The sequence below is a fragment of the Nerophis lumbriciformis genome, linkage group LG09 (assembly GCF_033978685.3).
Source record: "Nerophis lumbriciformis linkage group LG09, RoL_Nlum_v2.1, whole genome shotgun sequence".
NCBI classification, from domain to species: Eukaryota; Metazoa; Chordata; class Actinopteri; order Syngnathiformes; family Syngnathidae; genus Nerophis; species Nerophis lumbriciformis.
Window position 1 is genome coordinate 40,265,001 of NC_084556.2, and position 27,129 is coordinate 40,292,129.

General features: G+C 40.4%; 1 protein-coding gene across 1 annotated transcript in view; it reads left to right on the top strand.

The window, feature by feature from the left end:
• Nucleotides 1-27,129, top strand: part of LOC133608029 (sialate:O-sulfotransferase 1-like) — a 118,658-nt gene that overhangs the window by 84,924 nt on the left and 6,605 nt on the right. Inside the window, exons 5-7 of the mRNA XM_061963163.2 lie at nt 12,626-12,747; nt 19,953-20,139; nt 26,645-26,809. Of these exons, the coding sequence (XP_061819147.1) occupies nt 12,626-12,747; nt 19,953-20,139; nt 26,645-26,809 (474 nt within the window). The remainder of the gene's footprint in view (nt 1-12,625; nt 12,748-19,952; nt 20,140-26,644; nt 26,810-27,129) is intronic.

Sequence of the window (27,129 nt, forward strand, 5' to 3'; positions counted from 1 at the left end):
CATGCGTGTTACATGTACAATATTAAAGTGTGACTCACTCGATGAACAGTTGTCCATTTGGTCCAGCTGGCCGGGGACGTTTTTTCCGGTTTATTTGGGTAGGAAGTCCATTTATGACCAAATAGCATTAGTCATGTTCCGCATTTATAGCGCCCAAGTCACTTTCACCTCATTCTCTTGGCTTCCGTCTGCTTCAACGGCTCACCCTTCCTTCGTGCTCGCTTCTAGAAGCAGTAGTTCATCCTCAGTAAATTCAAAAAGATAAAGTTGTGAATCTTCATTTGTCCAAGTATAGTTGTCTTCAGGATTCGTGGATGAGGAAAGTGAGAGTGAAGGACTAGAGGGCAGTGGGAGCGATTCAGATAGGGAAGATGCTGTGAGAGGCGGGTGGGACCTGATATTCAGCTGGGAATGACTAAAACAGTAAATAAACACAAGACATATATATACTCTATTAGCCACAACACAACCAGGCTTATATTTAATATATCACAAATTAATACCGCATAACAAACACCTCCCCCCTCCCGTCCATATAACCCGCCAATACAACTCAAACACCTGCACAACACACTCAATCCCACAGCCCAAAGTACCGTTCACCTCCCCAAAGTTCATACAGCACATATATTTCCCCAAAGTTACGTACGTGACATGCACATAGCGGCACGCACATACGGGCAAGCGATCAAATGTTTGGAAGCCGCAGCTGCATGCGTACTCACGGTACCGCGCCTGCGTATCCAACTCAAAGTCCTCCTGGTAAGAGTCTCTGTTGTCCCAGTTCTCCACAGGCCAATGGTAAAGATTGACTGTCATCTTCCGGGAATGTAAACAATGAAACACCGGCCGTGTTTATGTTGCTGAAGTTGGCCGCAATACACCACTTCCCACCTACAGCTTTCTTCTTTGCTGTCTCCATTGTTCATTGAACAAATTGCAAAAAAATCACCAACACAGATGTCCAGAATACTGTGGAATTTTGCGATGAAAACAGACGACTTAATAGCTGGCCACCATGCTGTCTCAAAATGTCCTCTACAATCCGCTACGTCACGCGCTGCCATCATCATACCGAGACGTTTTCAGCAGGATATGTCGCGCGAAATTTAAAATTGCACTTTAGTAAACTAACCCGGCCGTATTGGCATGTGTTGCAATGTTAAGATTTCATCATTGATGTATAAACTATCAGACTGCGTGGTCGGTAGTAGTGGGTTTTAGTAGCCCTTTAAGGAGAAAATGTCGCAATTATATTTTGAGATTACTCTTTTCAAAGAGGTTACGATAGCAACAATGCCACAGTTTTACGAAGCAAAAAATAGAAAATAAATTAGTCATTACGAGACCAAAGTCATAATGCCACAGGGAATAAAGAGAAAACTTTAACCTTAACCTTAATATATACGAAGACTTTTGAGAATGTTGTCAAGTTATACATTACGCGTTGTAACATTACGATGTTTTTCTCCCCCTGATAAAAATCACAAATTGCAAAAAAATATACGGAAAAAAGAAAGTGTCACTCCAGGCCGCTTCCGTGTCATCATCCTGCTCATGTCCTCCAGTTTTGTTAATATTAGCTAGATTTTTTTGGTTAATCAATAGGATCCTCTTTTCTTTTACATAGTCACTGCTTCCCTTTGTTTTTTCACTATTTCTGTAATTGTTGCGTGTTGTCTCACCACATGAGCCAGATAACTCGTCTGGGATTTAAAACCTGGACCACGTAGACCAAGTAGACTGTGCTGCATTCATTTACCTAAGAACTGTAGCGCCTGACGCAGCCAACACTTGATGTCTCTCACTTTAATGTGTATTAATTAGTATTAATAGATATTTCAGAATGTGTACCGCACTGAAAAATATATGTAAAGTTAAGCCCTTAATAAATATGCAATCATATCAATGTGCAGGACACTTTTTTTTAATTTTTTTTAATTTTTAAATACAGTTAATTCCGTCAGTCTACCCCAGGGAAGCTGTGGCTACAAATGTAGTTTACCACCACTAGGTGTGAATGTAGAGTGAATGAATGATGGGTTCTCGCTTCTCTGTGAGCACTTTGAGTATCTAATAGATCTAATATCTAATAATCCATCCATCCATTTTCTACCGCGTGTCCCTTTCGGGGTCGCGGGTGGTGCTGGAGCCTATCTCAGCTGCATTCGGGCAGAAGGCGGGGTACACCCTGGACAAGTCGCCACCTCATCACAGGGCCAACACAGATAGACAGACAACATTCACACTCACATTCACACACTAGGGCCAATTTAGTGTTGCCAATCAACCTATTTATATAAATCTAATCCATTATTATTATTATTATTATTATTATTAATTATATCCTGGGGACGCAAATGGCCCATAGTTTCATCTCTGACAAATTCTATTAATTAAGGATGTCAGGGAAATTCAAGTATGTGTAAACATGTGGAAATTGTGTGTTAAAGATATAGGGGTCGACCGATTATCGGCAGGGCCAATTATCAGCACCGATATTTATAATTTTGACGTATATTGGCATCAACCTTTTTTATATCGGCATCGGCTTTTTTGATATATATATATTGATAATGAATGGTATTTTTCTACCTCTATTATCACCATTACAATAATTTTAAATGTAACAATATTCGAATAAGCGACTGCTTTTTTAAACTCCATTTAAAACATGTCATTTTGGCTGCGACGTAGCCGTGCCTCTCTGTCTGCACCATCTGATTGGTTACGCAAACCATGCACAGGTAAGAGGCAGAGCCAATCAGAAGCCAAGGTCTTTTGCAGGGTTCTCAAACATACGGCTTAGAAAAAAGTGTGGAGTAACCGTGGTGGGTGTACGGATGTGTTGAAAGTACAAACCTCATTTCCATATGAGTTGGGAAATTGAGTTAGATGTAAATATAAACTGAATACAATGATTTGCAAATCATTTTCAACCCATATTCAGTTGAATATGCTACAAAGACAACATATTTGATGTTCAAACTGATAAACTTTTTTTTTTTTGCAAATAATCATTAACTTTAGAATTTGATGCCAGCAACACGTTACAAAGAAGTTGGGAAAGGTGGCAATAAATACTGATAAAGTTGAGGAATGCTCATCAAACACTTATTTGGAACATCCCACAGGTGAACAGGCAACTTGGGAACAGGCGGGTGCCATGATTGGGTATAAAAGTAGATTCCATGAAATGCTCAGTCATTCACAAACAAGGATGGGGCGAGGGTCACCACTTTTTCAACAAATTGTTGAACAGTTTAAGAAAAAACTTTCTCAACCAGCTATTGCAAGGAATTTAGGGATTTCACCATCTACGGTCCATAATATCATCAAAGGGGTCCAGAAACTGGAGAAATCACTGCACATAAGCAGCTAAGCCCGTGACCTTCGATCCCTCAGGCTGTACTGCATCAACAAGCGACATCAGTGTGTAAAGGATATCACCACATGGGCTCAGGAAGACTTCAGAAACCCACTGTCAGTAACTACAGTTGGTCGCTACATCTGTAAGTGCAAGTTAAAACTCTCCTATGCAAGGCGAAAACCGTTTATCAACAACACCCAGAAACGCCGTCGGCTTCGCTGGGCCTGAGCTCATCTAAGATGGACTGATACAAAGTGGAAAAGTGTTCTGTGGTCTGACAAGTCCACATTTCAAATTGTTTTTGGAAACTGTGGACGTGGTGTCCTCCGGACCAAAGAGGAAAAGAACTATCCGGATTGTTATAGGCGCAAAGTTGAAAAGCCATCATCTGTGATGGTATGGGGGTGTATTCGTGCCCAAGAAATGGGTAACTTACACATCTGTGAAGGCGCCATTAATGCTGAAAGGTACATACAGGTTTTGGAGCAACATATGTTGCCATCCAAGCAACGTTACCATGGACGCCCCTGCTTATTTCAGCAAGACAATGCCAAGCCACGTGTTACATCAACGTGGCTTCATAGTAAAAGAGTGCGGGTACTAGACTGGCCTGCCTGTAGTCCAGACCTGTCTCCCATTGAAAATGTGTGGCGCATTATGAAGCCTAAAATACCACAACGGAGACCCCCGGACTGTTGAAAAACTTAAGCTGTACATCAAGCAAGAATGGGAAAGAATTCCACCTGAGAAGCTTAAAAAATGTGTCTCCTCAGTTCCCAAACGTTTACTAAGTGTTGTTAAAAGGAAAGGCCATGTAACACAGCGGTGAACATGCCCTTTCCCAACTACTTTGGCACGTGTTGCAGCCATGAAATTCTAAGTTGATTATTAAAAAAATAAAATAAAGTTTATGAATTTGAACATCAAATATCTTGTCTTTATAGTGCATTCAATTGAATATGGGTTGAAAAGGATTATATTCTGTTTATATTTACATTTAACACAATTTCCTAACTCATATGGAAATTTGGTTTGTACGTTTACACAGCTATCTCTTCTGAAAATGTAACATCCCAGTATTTCACATGTCACAACAGCTAGTAATTTTACTGTGAACAGAATACTGTAAAAGCTTCTGAACATAAGCAGCGGCTCTGCTAGCTCGTAGTACATCACGACCTCTCTGAACAACTTGAAAGAAAGCTTCTGAATATATCGATAAGGAAACAGTCTGTTGAGTATAGCCATGTTTGTGTGATTGAGAGAGAGTAAACAACTAAAACCAAATTATATCTATGTTTTATTACAGGGAATAATAAAGAGGATAGAGAATAGTATTAAAAGCACACTTGTCGTGCAAGATTTATACCCCCCAAATATTTTGTAAATGCGTTGTGCGTGCATGTGTGTAGGCTGCCTAATGCATAATAATACAAAATACGATCATGCCTTGATAAAGATGTTAATAATGTAACCTTTGATATTTCTACCTAAATAATGCTTTTAATGATATGTACATTATGTTTTTGTATTTTATGTAGCTACATGACAATATCTTAAAAACATTTAGTAATAAAGTGTAATATGCCTGGGTGATCAGTCTGCTAACAGTCAGTCAACATCAACACGTGTGAAATTGGAATCTTTTCATAAGTCACAGTTGACGTTATTGAAGAATGAATATTAATTCAGCCCGTCTGTGTGGCAGGGATGCAAATTATTTCAGGGATACACAACTTCAGGGACCTATTTATTTATTTAATTTTTCCTTTATATGAAATGCTGTCCCAAGGAACCCCTTGCACTCTTGTATTTATGTATTATTTACTGCATTGTTTATTGAATAAACACACTTCAGGCATATAAACAAAGTTGTGTGTTGGTGTTTGTAACATTATTCTAAATGTTTAAAACTGGTATGTTTTTATTTTAATTTTTTATTTAGCCTTTATTTAACCAGGTAAAAAATCCCATTGAGATCAAAGATCTCTTTTTCAAGGGAGACCTGGCCAAGAGGGCAGCAGCAAGGTTACATTAAAAACAGTAAACAACACATAAAACATCACATTTACAACATTAAAACTTGCTCACGTGACACATGTGCATACAGACAAGGTAGACTGCAGTCCTTTCACAGAAGCTTTAAACTCATTCAATGTAACAAGGGTTTGAAGTTTAATATTCGATTGTAGGTTATTCCAAGCCATCGGTGCTTATGTCACTTTTACTGTAAATGAATATCGGCTTCAAATTTTGGTTATCGGCCTCGTACACTAATAATAATCGGTATCGGTATTGGCCCTGTAAAAACCATGTCGGTCGATCTTTAGAAAGAACCCACATTTACACAGTACTAAAAAAGTGTGGAATGCTCCTTCAGTTGATTAGTTGTTTTTTTCTGAATCTCTGCATTCCAGAGGCTTCTTTAAAGTAAGTGAATGTTAAATTGCTGACAAAACAATTGAACAACAGCGAGCATCCATCCACTCGCGTCCTCAGGGCCACATTCAAACCCTTCAAAACTTTTTATCGTACAGTACCACCAAGCACAGTGAGAACACACACGTACTGCCTGAGGTGAAGTGTTCTGCTTAGCTTTGCACATAATTAATATGGATTCCCAGCTGCCTGCATGCACTTGAACACAACCATGTCCTTTATTAGATTAAATGTTTCTGTTTATGCAAGTAAAATGGTCACTTCTTGTTTGACTGTCAATCTTCATGTTTCCATGGACACAATATTGCGGTTTAGGTCATTATTGTCTAGCAGACAGGATGTGTTTGCATACACAAGCAATAAGAACATTAAACAATTAACATTGATGATAATCCTTCACATAGTTTCTTTCCTTGCTAAGTTATCATTTAATGACTTCTTGTTTACTGGTGGTCCTCGTTTTACAACATTCCGTGGTTGTAAACACACTCCCATAAATGATTGGTACTGTACAAAAAAAATAAAAGATAGAAACAGTAGTTATTTGAGTGTGGTGGAAACATATGCATGTGTAGTAATTCGTAGTATTTTCTTGTATTTTAGTCAAGTCATTTACAAAAGGTAAACATGGTAGGCTAGAGGCTACTAGGAGCTAGCAGCGCCACAGCAGCTGAGCACACAATAGCACACAAACTAGACACACATGATAAGTTTCCTTCATTAAACAATATTGGAGTCTAAGAGAGCATGTGTCACTAAAAAGAAGTCTCCAAGACAGAAGTGTATTAGAAAGTATCCAGTAACAAATGTGTCCTCATATTACAATTTACACTGTCATGAGCCTATCGTAATGAATAGTGTGGCCACTAGCTGTCGCCTTTAAACAATTACCACTCCACTTCAACTAAAAGACAGCATTAGTTAATAATGAATATGTTTTTATACCTATCCACTGTTCTCTGTTTGAGTAATTTCACTTATTTGTTTATTTGAAGGACAATGTGCAGTTACATTAAGAAGATGGCTGCACCAGATTTAGCACCATGCTAATTTCCATCTGTAGTCCTTTTATGGCGCACTTAACATCCACAATTAAAATTACACATGATTGAAAATACACAACAATATTAAAACTACACAATGATAAGCAATTAAAAATACAAGCACAATACATAGAGGGTATGTGAGTTACAAATCAGTGGGCGGTCAAGTTACAGTATTCTAGCAGCTTCATTTAAAGTGCAGAAGTATAGAAAGTGCAGCAGTTTTTTTTTAAAGTCCACATAACACAGCATACAGTGCAGTAGCCATTATATGGTACCTGTAAGGGTATCATCCAATAGCCATATACACCATTGGTACTGCATACGTAAACACGATTGCCATGTTACAAGATTAGACTGGTGCTCTGAAGGCCATCAAACTGCTCCCTCTTGGGTATCATCTGATGGTCAACTACCTGCCTGGTATTGTTAATGTGAGCAGAACTGGTGGTCTAAAAGTATTTGACTGCCTATGAGAAGCTGTGAAAACTTGAGTCATTCTTTAGATTGTCTGGGAGCCTATTCCATTCTTTGATGGCTTGGTAGGAAAAGGCTGATTGGGAGAAGGCATATTTTATTTTTGGAACATTACAGTCACCCCTGGATGCAGACTTTAACACTCTGCTTGTTAATTGCGAGCGTAGCTGTGCGTATGTTTTTAAGGGAGGGGAAGCTGAATCATTTAAGATCCTATGTACCAGGCGGATATCGGAGTACCTGATCAAGTTTTCAAAGCCAAGTATACTGTATTTTTCAAGTATGTTACAATGGTGATATCGCTGAGGCTTGAGGATTTTCAGTGATTGATTATGTAATGATCTGAGAGAATTTAAAACTGTTTGGCTTGAGACCATTAAGACATACAGGATATGTGATATGATAATTGAATTGAAAAACGATGTAGCTGCTTCCAATGATAAAAAGCTCCTGACGTGCTGGAAGTTGGCCATGTTATATTTCAGAACATGACATACCTTTTAACATGATTTTTAAAATGTAATGTCGGATCCAGTATCACCATACTTGCCAACCCCTCCCGATTTTCCCGGGAGACTCCCGAATTTCAGTGCCTCTCCCGGGGCAACAATTCTCCGGAATGTCTCTCAATTTCCACCCGGAGAACAATATTGGGGGCGTGCCTTAAAGGCACTGCCTTTAACATCCTCTCTCACCTGAAACCTTCACCCCTTAACAGCCGCATGCTGTCAAGGCGTCCGCTTTTCCTCCATATAAACAGCGTACCGGCCCAGTCACATAATAATGGAGCATTGGACAGGCTTAACAATGGTCTTTACTCGAAGATGTAAAGAAATGCTGACACGTTGTATGTTCTCTTAACTGGTTTACTGATAAAGCAAGGCATACTTGGTCAACAGCCATACATGTCACACTGACGGTGACCATATAAACAACTTTAACACTGTTACTAATATGCGCCACACTGTGAACCCACACCAAACAAGAATGCCAAACACATTTCGGGAGAACATCCGCACCGTAACACAACATAAACAAAACAGAACAAATACCCAGAATCCCTTGCAGCACTAACTCTTCCGGGACGCTACAATAACATCTACGGCTTTTGGAGCTCAGTGCACAACTGCACACACAACAAGAAGGAGACAAAGCAGAAGAACAAAGAAGAGACATGGCGACGACGAGAAAGAAGAAAAAAATACGCTTTTTCCAAAATGATTGGAAAAAATAATTTCATTTCATCCACAAAAGCTCGAAGGGGAAGGGTATGCTGCCTGCACCTCAACCACGCCCCCATCTCCCGAATTTGGAGGTCTCAAGGTTGAGTATCATGCCTATGTATTTAACTTCCTCAGAATTATTAATCGTGTAACTATTCACATAAATGTTTGGGAGAACACTTTGATCGGGTTTGTTTGAAAAATACATTGTGACAGTTTTATGGGTTCAGCGTAAGGCAGGACTCGTTAGCCACTTAGTTGCTTTCGTCGTTGTCTCGGATAGCTAAGCTGCAACCAGATTTGCATCAGGACCGTGAGTAAAGAAGACTGTGTTGTCAGCATACATTAAGATCTCCACATCCTCACATATGGAAGGTAAGTCATTAATGTATAAACTGAAGAGCAGTGACCCTAAAATAGACCCTTGAGGTACCCCTGTGGTACAGGAACTGAGCGGCGAAGTTTTGTAATTTATTCGTACGCACTGGGAGCGATCTGCGAGGTAAGATTGAAACCACCTGATAGTGTTTGTGGAGAGATTGAAATTATGTATTGTTGCCAGCAGCGCTGAGTGATTAACTGTGTCAAACGCCTTACGTAGATCCAGGAAAACGGCCCCAACTTGATCACCTCGAGGAAGTAGCATCTTGTTGTGTCGGTGGAGTGTTGGGATCTGAAGCCAAACTGCATGGGATGTAACATATTTCCATCATCAAAGTGCTGAATTAGCTGTTCGGCAAAAATTGTTTCAATAATCTTAGAAACAACAGGAAGCATACTGATTGTCTATAGTTCTTTAAGTCCTTTGGGTTTCTTGATTTGAAAATGGGTGTTATAATTGCAGTTTTGAAAAAGCATGGGAATACACACTCTTTTAAGGACTTGTTAATTATGCAAGTTATTGGTCTTGCAAAAACCTCTTTGTATTTCCTAAGTAAAAGTGGATCAAGTCCCCATGAGTCTTTAGCTTTTGAGTTTGAGTGAGAAGATAATTTTATTGACCTTGCCTTCACTCACACGTTCCATATTCATCAGAGTGAGACCACAGGCCATAGTCCCAGCAGAGTCAGCAGAAGATGTTGATGCAATGTTCGGATGTTTACTCAGTTCCAAGATTGAGGTTACAAAGGACTTGTTGAACAAGTTAGCAACCATTAAGTTATGCTTTACAGTGGCGTGTGTACCAGGTATGAGTGTTCTGTTGTTGCAGGAGTTTATGTCAAGTTCAACTGGATCAAAACGTTTCCAACATTCAGCACTACAAAATAATGTCTTCCTCAGCAGGTCAATGCTTTGTCTTTTTAAAAAAATCAATATCTTTTAGATGTATTGTACAGTGTGATTGTTTGAATCAAAGAAATATAATCATGATGGCCGTCGCGGACAGGGAGACATCCCATCACCGCATGGCTTCTCTCAAAATGTCTATCCTCTCTTCCGCTCCAAGAGCAGATATCCCCTTCTCGGGATCCTTCCTTTCACCTTTGAGTTGTTTAAATGTGGTTTCCATGTCCTGTGTTGGCCCATTTCACTGAGATTATAGGGGGCACCCTTGTGTCATTGGCTCTGTGATTTTAAGACTGACCATTTACACTTACCTTGTGTTATGATACTGATATAATAGCTATCATGCAGAAATATGATGGGAAGAGGAATATATTCATTCCATCAGGTGTATTTGTATGCCAGCAGTATGGGTAGTTAGCATTAAAAAATGAGACATTCCTTCAATTACTCTCCCCTCCTACATCTTCTACCTCACCGCTTTTTACCAACAAACTAATTTTAACTTAGGAAAGGTAAAAGTGATCATTTCACTCGTTTATATGTATTAGGTCTGCAGCTATCAATTATTTTAGTAAACGAGTAATCTATAGTTAGTTTGTTGGAGTAATCAGATAAAAAATAAACACTTTCTAGCCTCAATGTATATTTTAGTCAAAGTAGTTGAAATAAACAATGTTTTTTCAGCTTGCAATAACCTTTCATATTTTTCTAATAAATGCTCACCATCAATATTGAAATTGCACTTTTAACACGTGTATTACCGTATTTTTCGGATTATAAATCGCAGTTTTTTTCATAATTTGGCCGGGGGTGCGACTTATACTCAGGAGCGACTTATGTGTGAAATTATTAACACATTACCGTAAAATATCAAATAAGATAGAAGAGGAAGCGGCGCATTGTCTACCTTTGGAGTTGGCAGAGTTGTTTAGAAGCGACACCGAGGAAGAAGATTTCATCGGCTTTAGCGATTAGGAGTGACAGATTGTTTAGTAAATGTATAGCATGTTCTATATGTTATAGTTATTTGAATGACTCTTACCATAATATGTTACGTTAACATACCAGGCACGTTCTCAGTTGGTTATTTATGCCTCATATAACGTACACTTATTCAGCCTGTTGTTCACTATTCTTTATCTATTTTAAATTGCCTTTCAAATGTCTATTGTTGGTGTTGGATTTTATCAAATACATTTCCCCAAAAAATGCGACTTATAGTCTAGTGCAGGGGTCGGCAACCCGCGGTTCCAGAGCCGCATCTTTGATCACTCTGATGCGGCTCAGCTGCATACTTGCCGACCCCCCCGATTTTTCCGGGAGGTTTCCGGATTTCAGTGCCTCGATTTCCGGGGCAAACGTTTTCCGATTTTCACCCGGACAACAATATTGAGGGCGTGCCGTGATGGCACTGCCTTTAATGTTCTTTACAACATGTGGTCACGTCCGCTTTTACACCATGCTATCTGCGTGCCGGCACAGTCACATGTAGTATGCGGCCTCTGCTTACACACGTAAATGACTGCAAGGCATACTTGGTCAACAGCCATACAGGTTACACTGAGAGTGGCGATATAAACAACTTTAACACTCTTACTAATATGCGCCACACTGTGAACCCACACCAAACAAGAATGACAAACACATTTCGGGAGAACATCCGCACTTTAACTCAACATAAACACAACAGAACAAATACCCAGAATCCCATGCATCCCTAACTCTTCCGGGCTACATTATACACCCCCCCCTAACCACGCCCACCTCAACCGACGCACAGAGGGGAGGAGGGGGGGGTTTGGTGGTAAAGGCAGTGCTATCATAGCACGCCCTTAATATTGTTGCCTTATTATTGTTGTTTGGGTGAAAATCAGCAGACAATCGAGAGAATAATTACTCTGAAATTCGGGAGTCTCCCGAAAAAATTGGGAGGGTTGGAAAGCGTGATGCTGCCAAGCGCCATTCATATAAAACTCGCGGGCCGCACTAACATTAAATTTTCATATTAAGGTGCGGGCAGAGTGTCTGAGACCCCTGGTTTGTACATAGCACAAAGCAAAAAAAAACACTTTGTATGCAGTGTTATTTCATTTTAAATTTCAAAAGAGTTTTGTGGCTCCCATTGTTTTCTTTATTTTGTGAAACGGGTCATAATGGCTCTTTGAGTGGTAAAGGTTGCCAACCCCTGGTCTAGTGCAACTTATATATGTTTTTTTCCTTCTTTATTATGTATTTTCGGCCGGTGCGATTTATACTCCGGAGCGATTTATAATCCGAAAAATACGGTAATAGAAATAAATCAAACTCCACTGTTATTAATTTTTATTGAAACATTCATTCGACGCAACAAACTATACATGTTATTAATCAATTTAATCTGTTCATCATTGCAGCCCTATTAAATATTTTACATTGTTTTATGCATGTAAAACTATAATTACCCTCTATAAAATGTGTTTGTCTTCATATTTTTGGTGTCGCGAACATATTAATTGTATTTACATGATTTTTGTATGGTAGAAATTGCTTTTGTTTTTGTATAGTTTGGTTTGCTTATGAACTTTTGGAAGAGATTACTAACAAAAACCAAGGTGCCACTGTAGCAGTATTTACTGTAAATTAAAGCGATGAAGTGGGTAATATAAAACCTTGTTTGAAGCGTTATTCCAAATTACATCATACAATGTATACAAATATATACGTGTTGTAATCCCATTCAGGTATCATCAGTTTTTCCTGAAATTGTTTGATCATATTCGTGTTTTTGCTTTTTCTTTTGTCAACAGTCAGAAACGTTCACCAGCGAGGTTGCTTCAAGTTGATGAACGACACCATCAACACCTTCCCAATTCATGCCCTTCAAGCAAACCTTACTGCACAGTCCTGCATCGAGACATGCACAGACAAGGTTCGAATTCTTTACCTAATATTACAAACTATAAATAACTGTCTGAACTGGGGGAGTAATGGTACATGTATTCAGATTTTTCAGTATGGGGTTATTGGTTTTAGTACTGTGGCACATTGTGGAACTAATATAATCAAATGCAACACAAAACATAGAAACATTTAGCAAAAAAATGAGAACGTGGAATTGCGAAAAAGCTGATACCGGTATGTAATATTAACAAGTGATGTTCTGATACAACAATTCATGAAGTTAAGGTCATGACGCAGTAAGTTGAATGATGTGGACACGTATGTCATTGGTTATTTTCTAATAATCTTCTGACTTTGTATGTGTAAGTAACATGCAACTATATTTATTTGATAATTGCTTATCGACAATATTGTTCAATCCACTACTTTATTCTGTCATGTCTGTGTAATCATGTTTTGTTTTAGTCATGTTTTGTTTAGTTTAGTTATTGGACTCTTTAGTTTCTGTTTACGCTCCATTGTTTTTGTTTCCATAGCAACCCATTAGTTTTCACCTGTCATGTCACGCACCTGTTTTGAGTCACGGACCTGTTGTTAATCATGTCTGTGTTATTTAAGCTTTTCATTTTCTGTTGTTCGTCCTGGTGTCATATCCTTTCTAACCCTGCTATCCTCTCGTATCAAGCCATGTTCACAGTCCCATGCCACAGTAAGTGTTTTTGTTTTCGTGTTCACAGTTTCTGCCTTTGTGCAAGTTTTGTTTTCATTCGCCAAGTTTTTTACTTGCGCCATTGTGCGCGACTTTTGTTTGCTTCTGTTTTGTAGTTTGTTAGTGTTTAAAATAAATCATATACCCACCTTCAAGCCATGTCCGATCCAAGTTTACTTGCATCTCGGGAAAACAATCACTCCTTAGTCCACGTCGTGACATATTCCTTGCTGATATCGGACTGATATTATTAGCGCCAATCAATAACACAAGGTTTTGTATATAATTGTATAGTATAATGATGTTTTAGCCTTTAAAAAATAAACACTGAACTGAACTTTTGTTTTTGCTTGTTGAATTCAAGGATCTAAAACCTTTACTTAATACACAAAAGACCTATTTCTCTCAAATATTCGTCACAAATCTGTCTAAATCTGTGTTAGTGAGCATGTCTTCTTTGCCAATTTAATCCATCTCACCTGACAGATATGGTATATCAAGATGCTGATTAAACAGCATGATTACTACACAGGTGTGCCTTCGGCTTCCCACAATAAAAGGCCATGCTGAAATGTGCAGTTTTATCACACAAGCACAATGCCACAGATGTCGCAAGTTTTGAGGGTGCATGCAGTAAGCATGCTAACTGCAGGAATGTCCACCAGAGCCGTTGCCCGTGAATTGAATGTTCCTTTCTCTACCATAAGCCGGCTCCAAAGGCGTTTCAGAGAATTTGGCAGTACATCCAACCGTCCTCACAACCGCAGACCACGTGTAAGCACACCAGCCCAGGACTTCCATATTCAGCAGGTGCACCTCCATGATCGCCTGAGATCAGCCACCCGGACAGCTGCTGCAACAATTGATTTGCATAACCAAATGATTTCTGCACAAACTGTGAGAAACCGTCCCAGGGAAGCTCGTCTGCATGCTCGTAGTCCTCATCGACCTGACTGCAGTTCGTTGTCGTAACCGACTTGAGTGGGCAAATGCTAACATTTGGTGGTGTCTGGCACGTTTGGGAGGTGTTTTCTTCATGGATGAATTTTTTTCACTGTTCACGGCAGACGGCAGACAGCGTGTGTGGTGTCGTGTGGGAGGGCGATTAGCTATTGTCAACGTTGTGAATCGAGTGGCCCATGGTGGGGTTGGGGTTATGGTATGGGCAGGCCTATGTTATGGACAACCCAAGTGGATTTTATTGATGGTATTTTGAATGTACAGAGATACCGTGATGAGATCCTGAGGCCCATTGTTGTGCCATTCACCTGAGACCATCACCTCATGTTGCAGCATGAATGCACGGCCCCATGTTGGAAGAATCTGTACACAATTCCCGGAAGCTGAAAACATTCCAGTTCTTGCATGGCCACCATACTCACCGGATATGTCACCCGTTGAGCATGTTTAGGATGCTGTGGATCGGCGTATACGACAACGTGTTCCAGTTCCTGACAATAACCAGCAACTTCGCGCAGCCATTGAAGAGGAGTGTACCAACATTCCACAGACCACAATCAACAACCTGATCAACTCTATGCAAAGGAGATGTGTGGCACTGCGTGAGGCAAATAGTGGTCACACCAGATACTGACAGCTTTTCGGACCCCCCCAGACCCCCAATAAAGTAAAAATGCACATTTCAGAGTCGACTTTTATTGTGGGCAGCCTAAGGCACACCTGTGCAATAATCATGCTGTTTCATTAGCATGTTGATATGCGACACCTGTGAGGTGGGATGGATTATCCTAGCAAAGAAGAAATGCTCACTAACACAGATTTAGACAACATTTGAGAAGAATTGGTCTTTTGTGTATATAGTAAAAGTTTTAGATCTTTGAGTTCAACTCATGAAAACGAGAGCAAAAACAAAAGTGTTGCGTTTATATTTCAGTTCAGTGTTCCCTTGATTACTGCGCAGGCGGTGCATTCCAGATGTTCCAGAAATGTTATTCGTACGTTCTGGGACCCCAAAACAGCACAACTTTAACATTAAACATGCCTTTAAAAAACAAAAACAAAGACTATTACAATGCGGGCCAAAGTGGACCAAATATTATTTTTTCAAAATCAATTTTTTTTCCAGCTGACTGTTTAGTTTACGAGTAAAATGTGATCTTTATCAGACTCCAGTATAAACGCGCACAGCCTCAACATCACTTGCATGCGCAGTTCGATAAAGTGGAAACAGAGGAAGTGGACTGGATTCTGTAAATGAACAAGGAAGTCGCTGCTACACAAGAAAACATGGATGCCACAGATCAGCGTGTTAGTGGGGTTGTGCCGTGGCTGTTGGGTGGAGGAAGTAGGGAGACGATAGAAAACAACTGCAGGAGAAGGAAGAAGATCATTTCAAAATGGAAAGTGATCGTGCTGCACACACGAATGACATAGCTTGACCAAAGATGGCGTACAAGTCGCAAACAGGTTGCATTGCCAGTTGGAATGCAGTCACATCTGAAAAGACCAGATTCCAAACAGATTCGGACTACTTCCTGGTGTGGCCCAAATCTGATGCAAAAATATGAGATTTGAAGCATTTTAGAGCGTTTAGACTGGCAAAAAATTATCCCACGGAGCCAAAGTTTTACATGAGATCAATTGTATGCAAAACAATACAAAAGAATGCAGTACAAACAACTACAGTATAGGGCTGGGCGATATATCGATATATGCGATATATCGCGGGTTTGTCTCTGTGCTATATAGAAAATGACTATATCGTGATATTCGAGTATAAGTTCTCACGCAGTTGCTTTTAGCTGCTGGCATTACACGACAAGCTCTTCCCACTCTTTCTTGTGTCTCCTTCTCACAGACAGCAAGCGCAGCTTCTACACACGTCACATACTGTCACAACATACGTCACATACGTATACGCCCTAGCAGAGCAGAAAGGTAGCAGCATGGCTAAAGTTAGCTGTGATGCTAGCGGAGCGGTGCGAGCGGTAATACAAGAGAAAGAAGGTGCGAATCTGGTAACAAATGGAGGAAGAATTAATTCCCAAGAAAAACAGCAGGGGGTCAATCGTCTGGCGGTGGTTTGGCTTCAAGTGGGAATATGTCGAACAGACAACCGTAATTTGTCAAGTGTGGGGCGAAAGCATTGCTATAGAAAGTAGCATTACTGCTGTAACAAACAGTTCAGGGTGTTCCAAGTTAGTGTGTTAGGTAAGGAGGAGGAGTTTTGTCCTTCCAGAGTTGCCGTAGGGCTGTGATGTAGGGTGTGTGTGGTTGTGGAAGGAGGTGTGTGATGTTGACATTAAAGAAGTGGTGGCTACCGAACCTGCTCTAATGTCTCCCGGTTATTATTTTATTAGATAAGTACACTGTATAGGCCAGGGGTCGGCAACCTTTACCAGTCAAAGAGCCATTTTGACCAGTTTCACAAATTAAAGAAAACAATGGGAGCCACAAAAATCTTTTGAAATTTAAAATGAAATAACACTGAATACAAAGTTTTTTTTTTGCTTTGTGCTATGTATAAACCAAGGGTCTCAGACACGCGGCCCACACCTTAATATGACAATTGAATGTTAGTGCGGCCGGCAGGTTTTATATGAATGGCGCTTGACAGCGTCATACTTGTCAACCCTCCCGATTTTTCCGGCAGACTACGAATTTCAGGGCAAGTATTCTCTCGAACGTGCCGTGATGGTACAGCATTTAGCGCCCACTACACCCAGCGTGCCGGCCCAGCCACACGTTGTATGGGACTTCTGTTTGCTCATGACAGCAACGCATACTTGGTCAACAACCACACAGGTTACACTGACGGTGGCGGTATAAAAAACTTTAACACTCTTACTAATAATGCGCCACACTGTGAACCCACACCAAACAAGAATGACAAACACATTTCGGGAGAACATCTTTATTATTATTAGCCTTTATTTAACCAGGTAAAATCCCATTGAGATCAAAGATCTCTTTTCCAAGGGAGACCTGGCCAAGAGGGCAGCAGCAAGGTTACATTAAAAACAGTAAACAAATACATAAAACATCACATTTACAACATTAAAACTTGCTCACATGACACATGTGCATACAGACAAGGTAGACTGCAATCCTTTCACAGAAGCTTTAAACTCATTCAACGTAACATCTGCACCGTAACACAACATAAACACAACAGAACAAATACCCAGAATCCCATGCAGACCTAACTCTTCCGGGCTACATTATACACCCCCGCTACCAAACCCCGCTCACCTCAACCAACGCACAGAGGGGGGGGGGCTGATGTGTGAGGGAGCAAGGTTGGGGTGGGGGCGGGGTTTGGTGGTAGCAGGGGTGTATAATGTAGCCCGGAAGAGTCAGGGCTGCATGGGATTCTGGGTATTTGTTCTGTTGTGTTTATGTTGTGTTAAGGTGCAGATGTTCTCCCGAAATGTGTTTGTCATTCTTGTTTGGTTTTGGTTCAAAGTGTGGCGCATTATTAGTAAGAGTGTTAAAGTTGTTTTATATGGCCACCGTCAGTGTAACCTGTGTGGTTGTTGACCAAGTATGCATGGCTGTCACTTACGTGTGCAAACAGAAGATGCATATAACAAGAGACTGGACTAGCACGCTGTTTATACAGATTGTAGAGGGCGCTAAATGCTTTCCCATCATGGCACGCCCTTATTATTATTGTAAGGGTGAAAATCGGAGAATATTAATCCCGGGAGTTTTCTGCGAGAGGCACTGAAATCCGGAAGTCTCCCGGGAAAATCGGGGGGGTCGGCAAGTATGCAGCTGAGCCACATCAGAGTGATCAAAGAGTCGCATGCGGCTCCGGAGCCGCGGGTTGCCGACCCCTGGTATAGGCGAACCCAGGACACTCGGCTACACTGTTAATATGTAGCATCATTTGAAAAGTCACCCGCTAGACAATGAAGAGGGCTTACTCCGCACGTCAACATCTCCGTTTGGTGCCACACGTCCACACCATTAAAATGCCGAGGCAAACATTTCCAGGGAGACTCCCGGAATTCAGTGCCTCTCCCGAAAACCTCCCGGGACAAATTTTCTCCCGAAAATCTCCCGATATTCAGGCGGAGCTGGAGACCACGCCCCCTTTATTGTTAGGCAGTTTCATTAACGTCCTCCCAGCGCGGTAACAACACACAACAACAGCAGTCACGTTTTCGTCTACCGTAAAGCAGTTTGTCTGCCGTAAACAGCAATGTTGTAACACTCTTAAACAGGACAATACTGTCATCTACTGTACATGCATATGTGACAATAACATCTAGGGCTTTTAGAGAGTGCAGTGCACAACTGCGCACACAACAAGGAGACAAAGCAGAAGAAGGAGGAAGATACAGCCGTGGCGACGCCAACGACGAGTAAGATGAAGAAATACGCTTGTAAGTTCCAAGCCGCAGCTGCGATTGGACCTGGATAGCCTCCGGGACGAACTAGTGGACTACCAAGTACTTGGCAGTGAAGATCTTCCTCAGGAAGCAAAGATTGACCGGTTTTGGGCCATGCTAGGGAGAGATGGAAGATTCCAGACTCTAGTGCATTTGATGAAAGCACTTTTGTGCGTGCCACACAACAATGCATCATCAGAGAGGGTGTTCAGCATGGTTAGAAAAATAGTGACAGAGAATAGAACAAGGATAGACAATTCAACCCTTAACTCAACAATGAGTAGATGAGTGTTATGTGTGTGTATATGTTTAAATAAATGAACACTGAAATTCAAGTATTTATTTATTTTATTTATATATATATATATATATATATATATATATATATATATATATATATATATATATATATATATATATATAATAAAAATAAATATATATATATATATATATATATAGCTAGAATTAACTGAAAGTCAAGTATTTATATATATATATATATATATATATATATATATGAAATACTTGACTTGGTGAATTCTAGCTGTAAATACACTCCTCCCCTCTTAACCACGCCCCCAACCCCGTACCCCGTACCCACAACCCCCTCCCCCCACCTCCCGAAATCGGAGGTCTCAAGGTTGGCAAGTATGATTTACCTGCATTATAACTTGTCAGTTATAATATAGTGATATTTGTATTCAACAATTGTATTCATTGGCTATAGATGTAGTTCATGGTTTGATTTTATGAACCCTCACTATACTAAAAAATAACCAAACCGTGACCTTAATACTGAGTAAAGTACCACATCGTGACAACGTTACACCCTTAGTGTAAACGTTCCTCTAATTGGAAGGATCTGGATTCTGTTTCCCTCTGCACGCTGCTTTGTCTTCTCCCCAAAAAAAGAGACGTCTGATATAAATATTACCAGAGAATGATTAATTATCACAGTGTGGTGCGTGAGCTATATAATTACGCTCAACTTTCTTCCAGAAGTTGTGTTTGCCCTAATTACTTGAGCGTTATCAATGTGCAGGAACCATGTGAGCAACGAGAAGGGAGGTGTGACGCTACAACGCATCCCTGCTGACAATTCACCCTGTGACTCAAATATGAGTCATCCAACACATGGAGAACATTTTTTGTGCATCTCATTTGTAGGAACTCCCGCTGGCCGTCTTCAAGAAACCCCACTGCTTCTGTACTTGGACGTCGTCTCTGTTCGGTCTCAACCAGCAGTCGGGACAACAATGCGCAGAAAACGCTGGTCTGAACCACACCAAAAACTCCACAGCGACAGTAACAACGGAGAAGGACTACTATCAGGTGTATCACACTCCTGTACTTGGTGAGAGTCTTCACATACAGTCAGGAAATCACAGATTTGCTGAAATATAGAACATTTAGCCCAATGGTATAAACAAGGGCTACAACCACATAGGAGGCGGAATCCATGATCATGGCCAGTGCTTTTATTAAAACTTGAAGATTTTTTTCTTAAAATGTTGTTGTCAAAGTTAAATAATAGTGATAAAGTTGTTGATCTTTCAAAATGAATAATGTGTAACACTACCTACACCCCTTGAAAAATGCAGAATGGTTGATTCCTCCAGCATGGAACACTTCACTGTGTCATGTCTTTGTGATCATGTTTTGTTTTGGTTGTGTTCGGTTTGGTTTTTGGACTCTTTGTGCACTCTTGTTTGTTTTGTTTCCATGACAACCCATTAGTTTTCACCTGTCCTCATGTCACGCACCTGATTCATTTGGACTCACACACCTGTCATTAATCATGTTCAAGACTATTTAAGCCGATAGTTGCCAGGAAGTCGGCCTGGCGACATTAACTCTGTTTACCGCTGTTACCTGATGCTACTCATGTTTTCCATAGTTCATGCTGATCTTCTCACGTCATAGTAAGTGTCTGTTGTATATTTCATGTTCATAGTTTTTGCCTTTGTGCTAGTCTTTTGTTTTCATTAGCCAAGTTTTATCTCCACCTTGAGCGCGCCTTTTGTTTGCACCCTTTTTTGTAGTTTATAGTGTTAAAATAAATATGTATTCACCTCATACTTGCCAACCATCCAGGATTTTCTGGGAGACTCCCAAAATTCAGCGCCTCTCCCGAAAACCTCCCGGGACAAATTTTCTCCCGAAAATCTCCTGAAATTCAGGCGGAGCTGGAGGCCACGCCCCCTCCAGCTCCATGCGGATCTGAGTGACGTGTCGACAGCCTGTTTTCACGTCCGCTTTCCCACAATATAAACAGCGTGTTTGCCCAATCACGTTATAACTGTAGAATGATCAAGGGCGAGTTCTTGGTTTCTTATGTGGGTTTATTGTTAGGCAGTTTCATTAACGTCCTCCCAGCGCGGTAACAACACACAACAACAGCAGTCACGTTTTCGTCTACCGTAAAGCAGTTCGTCTGCCGTAAACAGCAATGTTGTGACACTCTTAAACAGGACAATATTGCCATCTACTGTACATGCATATGTGACAATAACATCTAGGGCTTTTAGAGAGTGCAGTGCACAACTGCGCACACAACAAGGAGACAAAGCAGAATGCATAATCAGAGAGGGTGTCCAGCATGGTTAGAAAAATAGAGACAGAGAATAGAACAAGGATGGACAATTCAACCCTTAACTCAACAATGAGTAGATGAGTGTTATATGTGTGTATACAGTATGTGTAAATAAATGAACACTGAAATTCAAGTATTTCTCTAATATATATATATATATATATATATTTATATATATAGCTAGAATTCACTGTCAAGTATTTCTTATATATATATATATATATATATATATATATATATATATATATATATATATATATATTTCTTTCAAGTATTTCTTATATATATATATATATATATATATATATATATATATGTCTTAATAAGGTTATCCAAAAAATAGTGCTCGATACCGTAGTAGAGCGCAATATATGTATGTGTGGGGAAAAAACTCACAAGACTATTTCATCACAGGCCTGTAGAGATGAAATAGTCTTGTGATTTTTTTCCCCACACATACATATATATATATATGAAATACTTGACTTGGTGAATCATCCCCTCTTAACCACGCCCCCAACCACGCCCCGCCCCAACCACGCACACGCCCCCCCCACCTCCCGAAATCGGAGGTCTCAAGGTTGGCAAGTATGACTCACCTTCACGTCATGTCCAGTCCAACTATACTTGCATCTTGGGAAAACAAAACTTTCACAGTCCACGTCGTTATGACACACGGTTCTTACATGCTTAAGTGTGTGTGTGGTTTTATATCATATAATGTATTTTTATATTAAGCACTTTTGCACTGTGCCTCTTCTTAATTCCTGGAGAAACACTTTCTCATTTTGTGGTAACAGCTAAATGACAATAAAGACTTGACTTGACTTGTTTTGACAGAAACACATAACATCATCGAAGTCCACATGTATGCATTCAATCAATCAAAGTTTGTTTATATAGCCTTTAATCACAAATGCCTCAAAGGGCTGCACAAACCATGACATCCTCAGCTCTGATCCCACATGAGGGCAAGAAAAAAAGTCAACCCAATGGGCACAATGAGGAACCTTGAAAGGGACCGCAGACGTGGGGACCCCTGGGGCGGCGTAGCTCGGTTGGTAGAGCGGCCTGCCGCAGGTTCAATCCCCGCTTCCGCCATTCTAGTCACTGCCGTTGTGTCCTTGGGCACTCAACCCATCTCCTCCCAGTGTCTCCCACACTGGTTCAAATGTAACTTACCGGTAGATATGTTTTTTACTATGTAAAGCACTTTGAGTCACTTCACTCACATATGGTGGGCATCTTCAGATTATTTGCTTGGCGCTGCGGTAGATTTAACGCTTCATAATTTGCCACTCCAGTAGAATGCATGGCTACACAGTCACGACAGAAAAATAATTATGTGAGTTAAAGTACCAATGATTGTCACACACACACACACGAGGTGTGGCAAAATTATTCTCTTATGTATTATACTGCGAGAAATGCTATGTGTGCATGAATTTTCCAGCCTGGCGCTGGTTAGCTCTAGCTTCTAGCTCACACGCACCGCCAACATTTGGGAACCAGGATGAGGATAGAAGAAAGGTAAAAATATATTAAATCTATTTGTGGCAGCATCGGGACATGTTTACTTCTGCATCGTATAGCACGCAATTGTGGAGCTTTCAAGGAATTGATTGATTGATTGAGACTTTTATTAGTAGGTTGCACAGTGAAGTACATATTCCGTACAGTTGACCACTAAATGGTAACACCCGAATAAGTTTTTCAACTTGTTTAAGTCGGGGTCCCCTTAAATTGATTCATGATACAGATATATACTATCATATATACTATCATCATAATACAGTCATCACACAAGATAATCATCAGGGTGTATACATTGAATTATTTATATTATTTACAATTCGGGATGTGGAGAGGGGGGGTTAAGTTTGGTTGTTATCATCAGTCATCAACAATTGAGAACAGAGAAATGGATATTGAAACAGTGTAGGTCTGACTTGGTAGGATATGTACAGCAAGTAGTGGACATAGGAGAGAGAGAGAGAGAGAGAGAGAGAGAGAGAGAGAGAGAGAGAGAGAGAGAGAGAGAGAGAGATATCAGAAGGTATAAGAAAAGTATCTACATTTGATTGTTTACATTTGATTATTAACAACAATCCGGGGAGGGTGTTAGTTTAGGGTTGAAGTTGCCTGGAGGTGTTCTTTTAGTGCGGTTTTGAAGGAGGATAGAGATGCCCTTTCTTTTATACCTGTTGGGAGCGCATTCCACATTGATGTGGCATAGAAAGAGAATGAGTTAAGACCTTTGTTAGATCGGAATCTGGGTTTAACGTGGTTAGTGGAGCTCCCCCTGGTGTTGTGGTTATGGCGGTCATTTACACATTAAGGAAGTAGTTTGACATGTACTTCGGTATCAGGGAGGTGTAGCAGATTTTATAGACTAGGCTCAGTGCAAGTTGTTTTACTCTGTCCTCCACCCTGAGCCAGCCCACTTTGGATAAGTGGGTAGGAGTGAGGTGGGATTTGGGGTGGAAGCTTGATTAAAGTCACTAGTTTTTAAAGACAATAGACTCTTAACACCCAGTAGATGCACTAATGATAATAATAATAACCTATAATTATGATGTTTTATCATGATTATCCATTAGTGATATTCCTAGATCTGCGATGAGGTGGCGACTTGTCCAGAGTGTACACCGCCTTCCGACCGATTGTAGCTGAGTTAGGCTCCAGCGCCCCCCGCGACCCCAAAGGGAATAAGCGGTAGAAAATGGATGGAAATGGATATTCCTAGATAAATCAGTTAACATTTACCTTATACAATGAAGAAAAGGGAAACTTGACATATTTATAATCATATTTAAAGGGGAACATTATCACAATTTCAGAATTGTTAAAACCATTAAAAATCAGTTCCCAGTGGCTTATTATATTTTTCGAAGTTTTTTTCAAAATTTTACCCATCACGCAATATCCCTAAAAAAAGCTTCAAAGTGCCTGATTTTAACCACCCGTCCATTTTCCTGTGACGTCACATAGTGAAGCCAACACAAACAAACATGGCGGAAAGAACAGCAAGCTATAGCGACATTAGCTCGGATTCAGACTCGGATTTCAGCGGCTTAAGCGATTTAACAGATTACGCATGTATTGAAACGGATGGTTGTAGTGTGGAGGCAGGTAGCGAAAACGAAATTGAAGAAGAAACTGAAGCTATTGAGCCATATCGGTTTGAACCATATGCAAGCGAAACCGACGAAAACGACACGACAGCCAGCGACACGGGAGAAAGCGAGGACGAATTTGGCGATCGCCTTCTAACCAACGATTGGTAAGTGTTTGTTTGGCATTAAAGGAAACTAACAACTATGAACTAGGTTTTCAGCATATGAAATACATTTGGCAAAAACATGCACTTTGAGAGTGCAGACAGCTCAATTTTCATCAATTAATATATTCTGTAGACATACCCTCATGTCAGCAGGCCAGGGAAGCTAGGGTCGATATTCTTCTCTTGATCATCTTCGGGACAGTGTGAGCCAAGACATCCAGGGGGTTTAGCTCGCTCGTCTGCGGGAACAAACTGCCGCCATTGCTTGCCGTGCTATCGAGGGCCTTTGTCCCTGAATTGCTCACACACTCCGGCAGATTCAATGGGGGTCTGGCGGCAGATTTCTTTGACTTTATCGTTAGAAATGCATCTGCTTTGAGTGTCGCAGGATATCCACACATTCTTGCCATCTCTGTCGTAGCATAGCTTTCGTCGGTAAAGTGTGCGGAACAAATGTCCAATTTTTTTGCCACTTTCGCATCTTTGGGCCACTGGTGCAACTTGAATTCGTCCCTGTTCGTGTTGTTACACCCTCCGACAACACACCGACGAGGCATGATGTCTCCAAGGTACGGAAAACAGTCGAAAAAACGGAAAATAACAGAGCTGTTTTGACCCGGTGTTTGAGAAAATGGCGGATTGCTTCCCGATGCGACGTCACATTGTGACGTCATCGCTCCAAGAGCGAATATTTAATTCGCCAAAATTCACCCATTTAGAGTTCGGAAATCGGTTAAAAAAATATATGGTCTTTTTTCTGCAACATCAAGGTATATATTGACGCTTACATAAGTCTGGTGATAATGTTCCCCTATAAGTGAATAATGATCATAAAAACTCCCATTCTTGCTACATTATAATACATTTGTCAACACAATTTTGTAAAAAAAATACAATAAAAATCAAACAAAATAGAAGTTTTGAAAAAATAAAACAATACCAAATAATTAAGGGGGTTTAAATATATTTTAAGGAGCCTTTAGTCCCTCTGAAAAGCCTAATGATGCAATTGGTTTGAACACTTAATGAAAAACATTATTGATGAAACAACTATATTAACATGTATATATTGTGACTTCTGATAATGGAGTGCGCCATCTACTGTACTTCCTGGTTATCATGTTGATTAGACTGGCACGTGTGTAGAACGTCAATAATACTTTTTTTAGTTCACGTAAACAAACTGAGAGTGTGTATGTGGGTCCGAGAGCCAGCTCCAGCTCGTGGTGTCCAAGACGAGACTTAAAACCAGGGGAGACCGGGCCTTCTCTGTGGTCGGCCCTAAGCTCTGGAACACTCTGCCCCTCCATGTTTGAACTGCTCCCACAGTGGAGTGTTTTAAGTCTCGTCTTAAGACCCACTTTTATTCTCTGGCTTTTAACACTACGTGAGTTGTGTGGTCCTCTGTTGTCCTCTGTGTTTTTAAAATGTTGCTTTCTATTTACTGTTTTAATTGGTTTTACCCTTTGAAATTGTTTTTAATCATATTTATTTTATTTTGTTTTTAATTGTGTTTAATATTGTTGTGCAGCACTTTGGAAACATTTTGTTGTTTAAATGTGCTATATAAATAAAGTGGATTGGATTGGATTGGATATGTTTAGGGTGGAGTGGGGGCCCTTCTGGGGTCTAATAACAAAAATAATAATATTAAAGACCAAAATGGGGCCACAAACAAGATCTTGCTTAGCGCCATACAAAGCCTACGGCCTGACTGAATGTAGAGTAAAAAGGCAAAGTAAACATGCATTGTAGTACACTGAACTTCCTTAACAGGAGCGCATTAACATATGGTGTATAATGACGGCTCTAAGGACCCATGCATGACAGGGGCCCTCGATAATAGCAATTTTTTTTTTTTTATGTGCAGCCCCAAGTGAAATGGCCCCAATTCCTGCTGTCCTTGTTATTGTGCTCATCATGTGTGTCTTGTTAGATTTGGTTGGTTTCATGACTGAAAGTAAGTTCTTTTACGTGTTCCAGACTCCAGGTGCAAAGAGAGAATGTTTCTACCGCAGAGGTCCAACTCTCTGGTGGCTCTCTCCAGCTTTCCAGGAGCAGGCAACACTTGGGTCCGTCACCTGATCGAGCTCATGACAGGCTACTACACCGGTAGCTTCTACTTTGACGGAACCTTGTACAGTCGAGGTTGGTGTGGACAATATGCACTGTAGGACAAATAACTAGATTTAATGGTACAAAAAAAAAAAAGCTGGCAGCCCTGTCATTTGAATTTTACTGTAAAATTGACGGTGGTTTTGACACCAAAGTACTGTAAATGGAAAAACGACACCACTGTTATTATTATAATGAAATTCTGGGACTGAGCTGCCAGTTTATTTTACTGTAAAATCTACAGTTGTTGTTTTTACGGTGCATCACTGTAAAATAAAAAATGGTTACCACTTCTATTTTACAGTGACATTCTAGCAACCTAGCTGCCAGTATTTTTTTATCGTACAATCTAC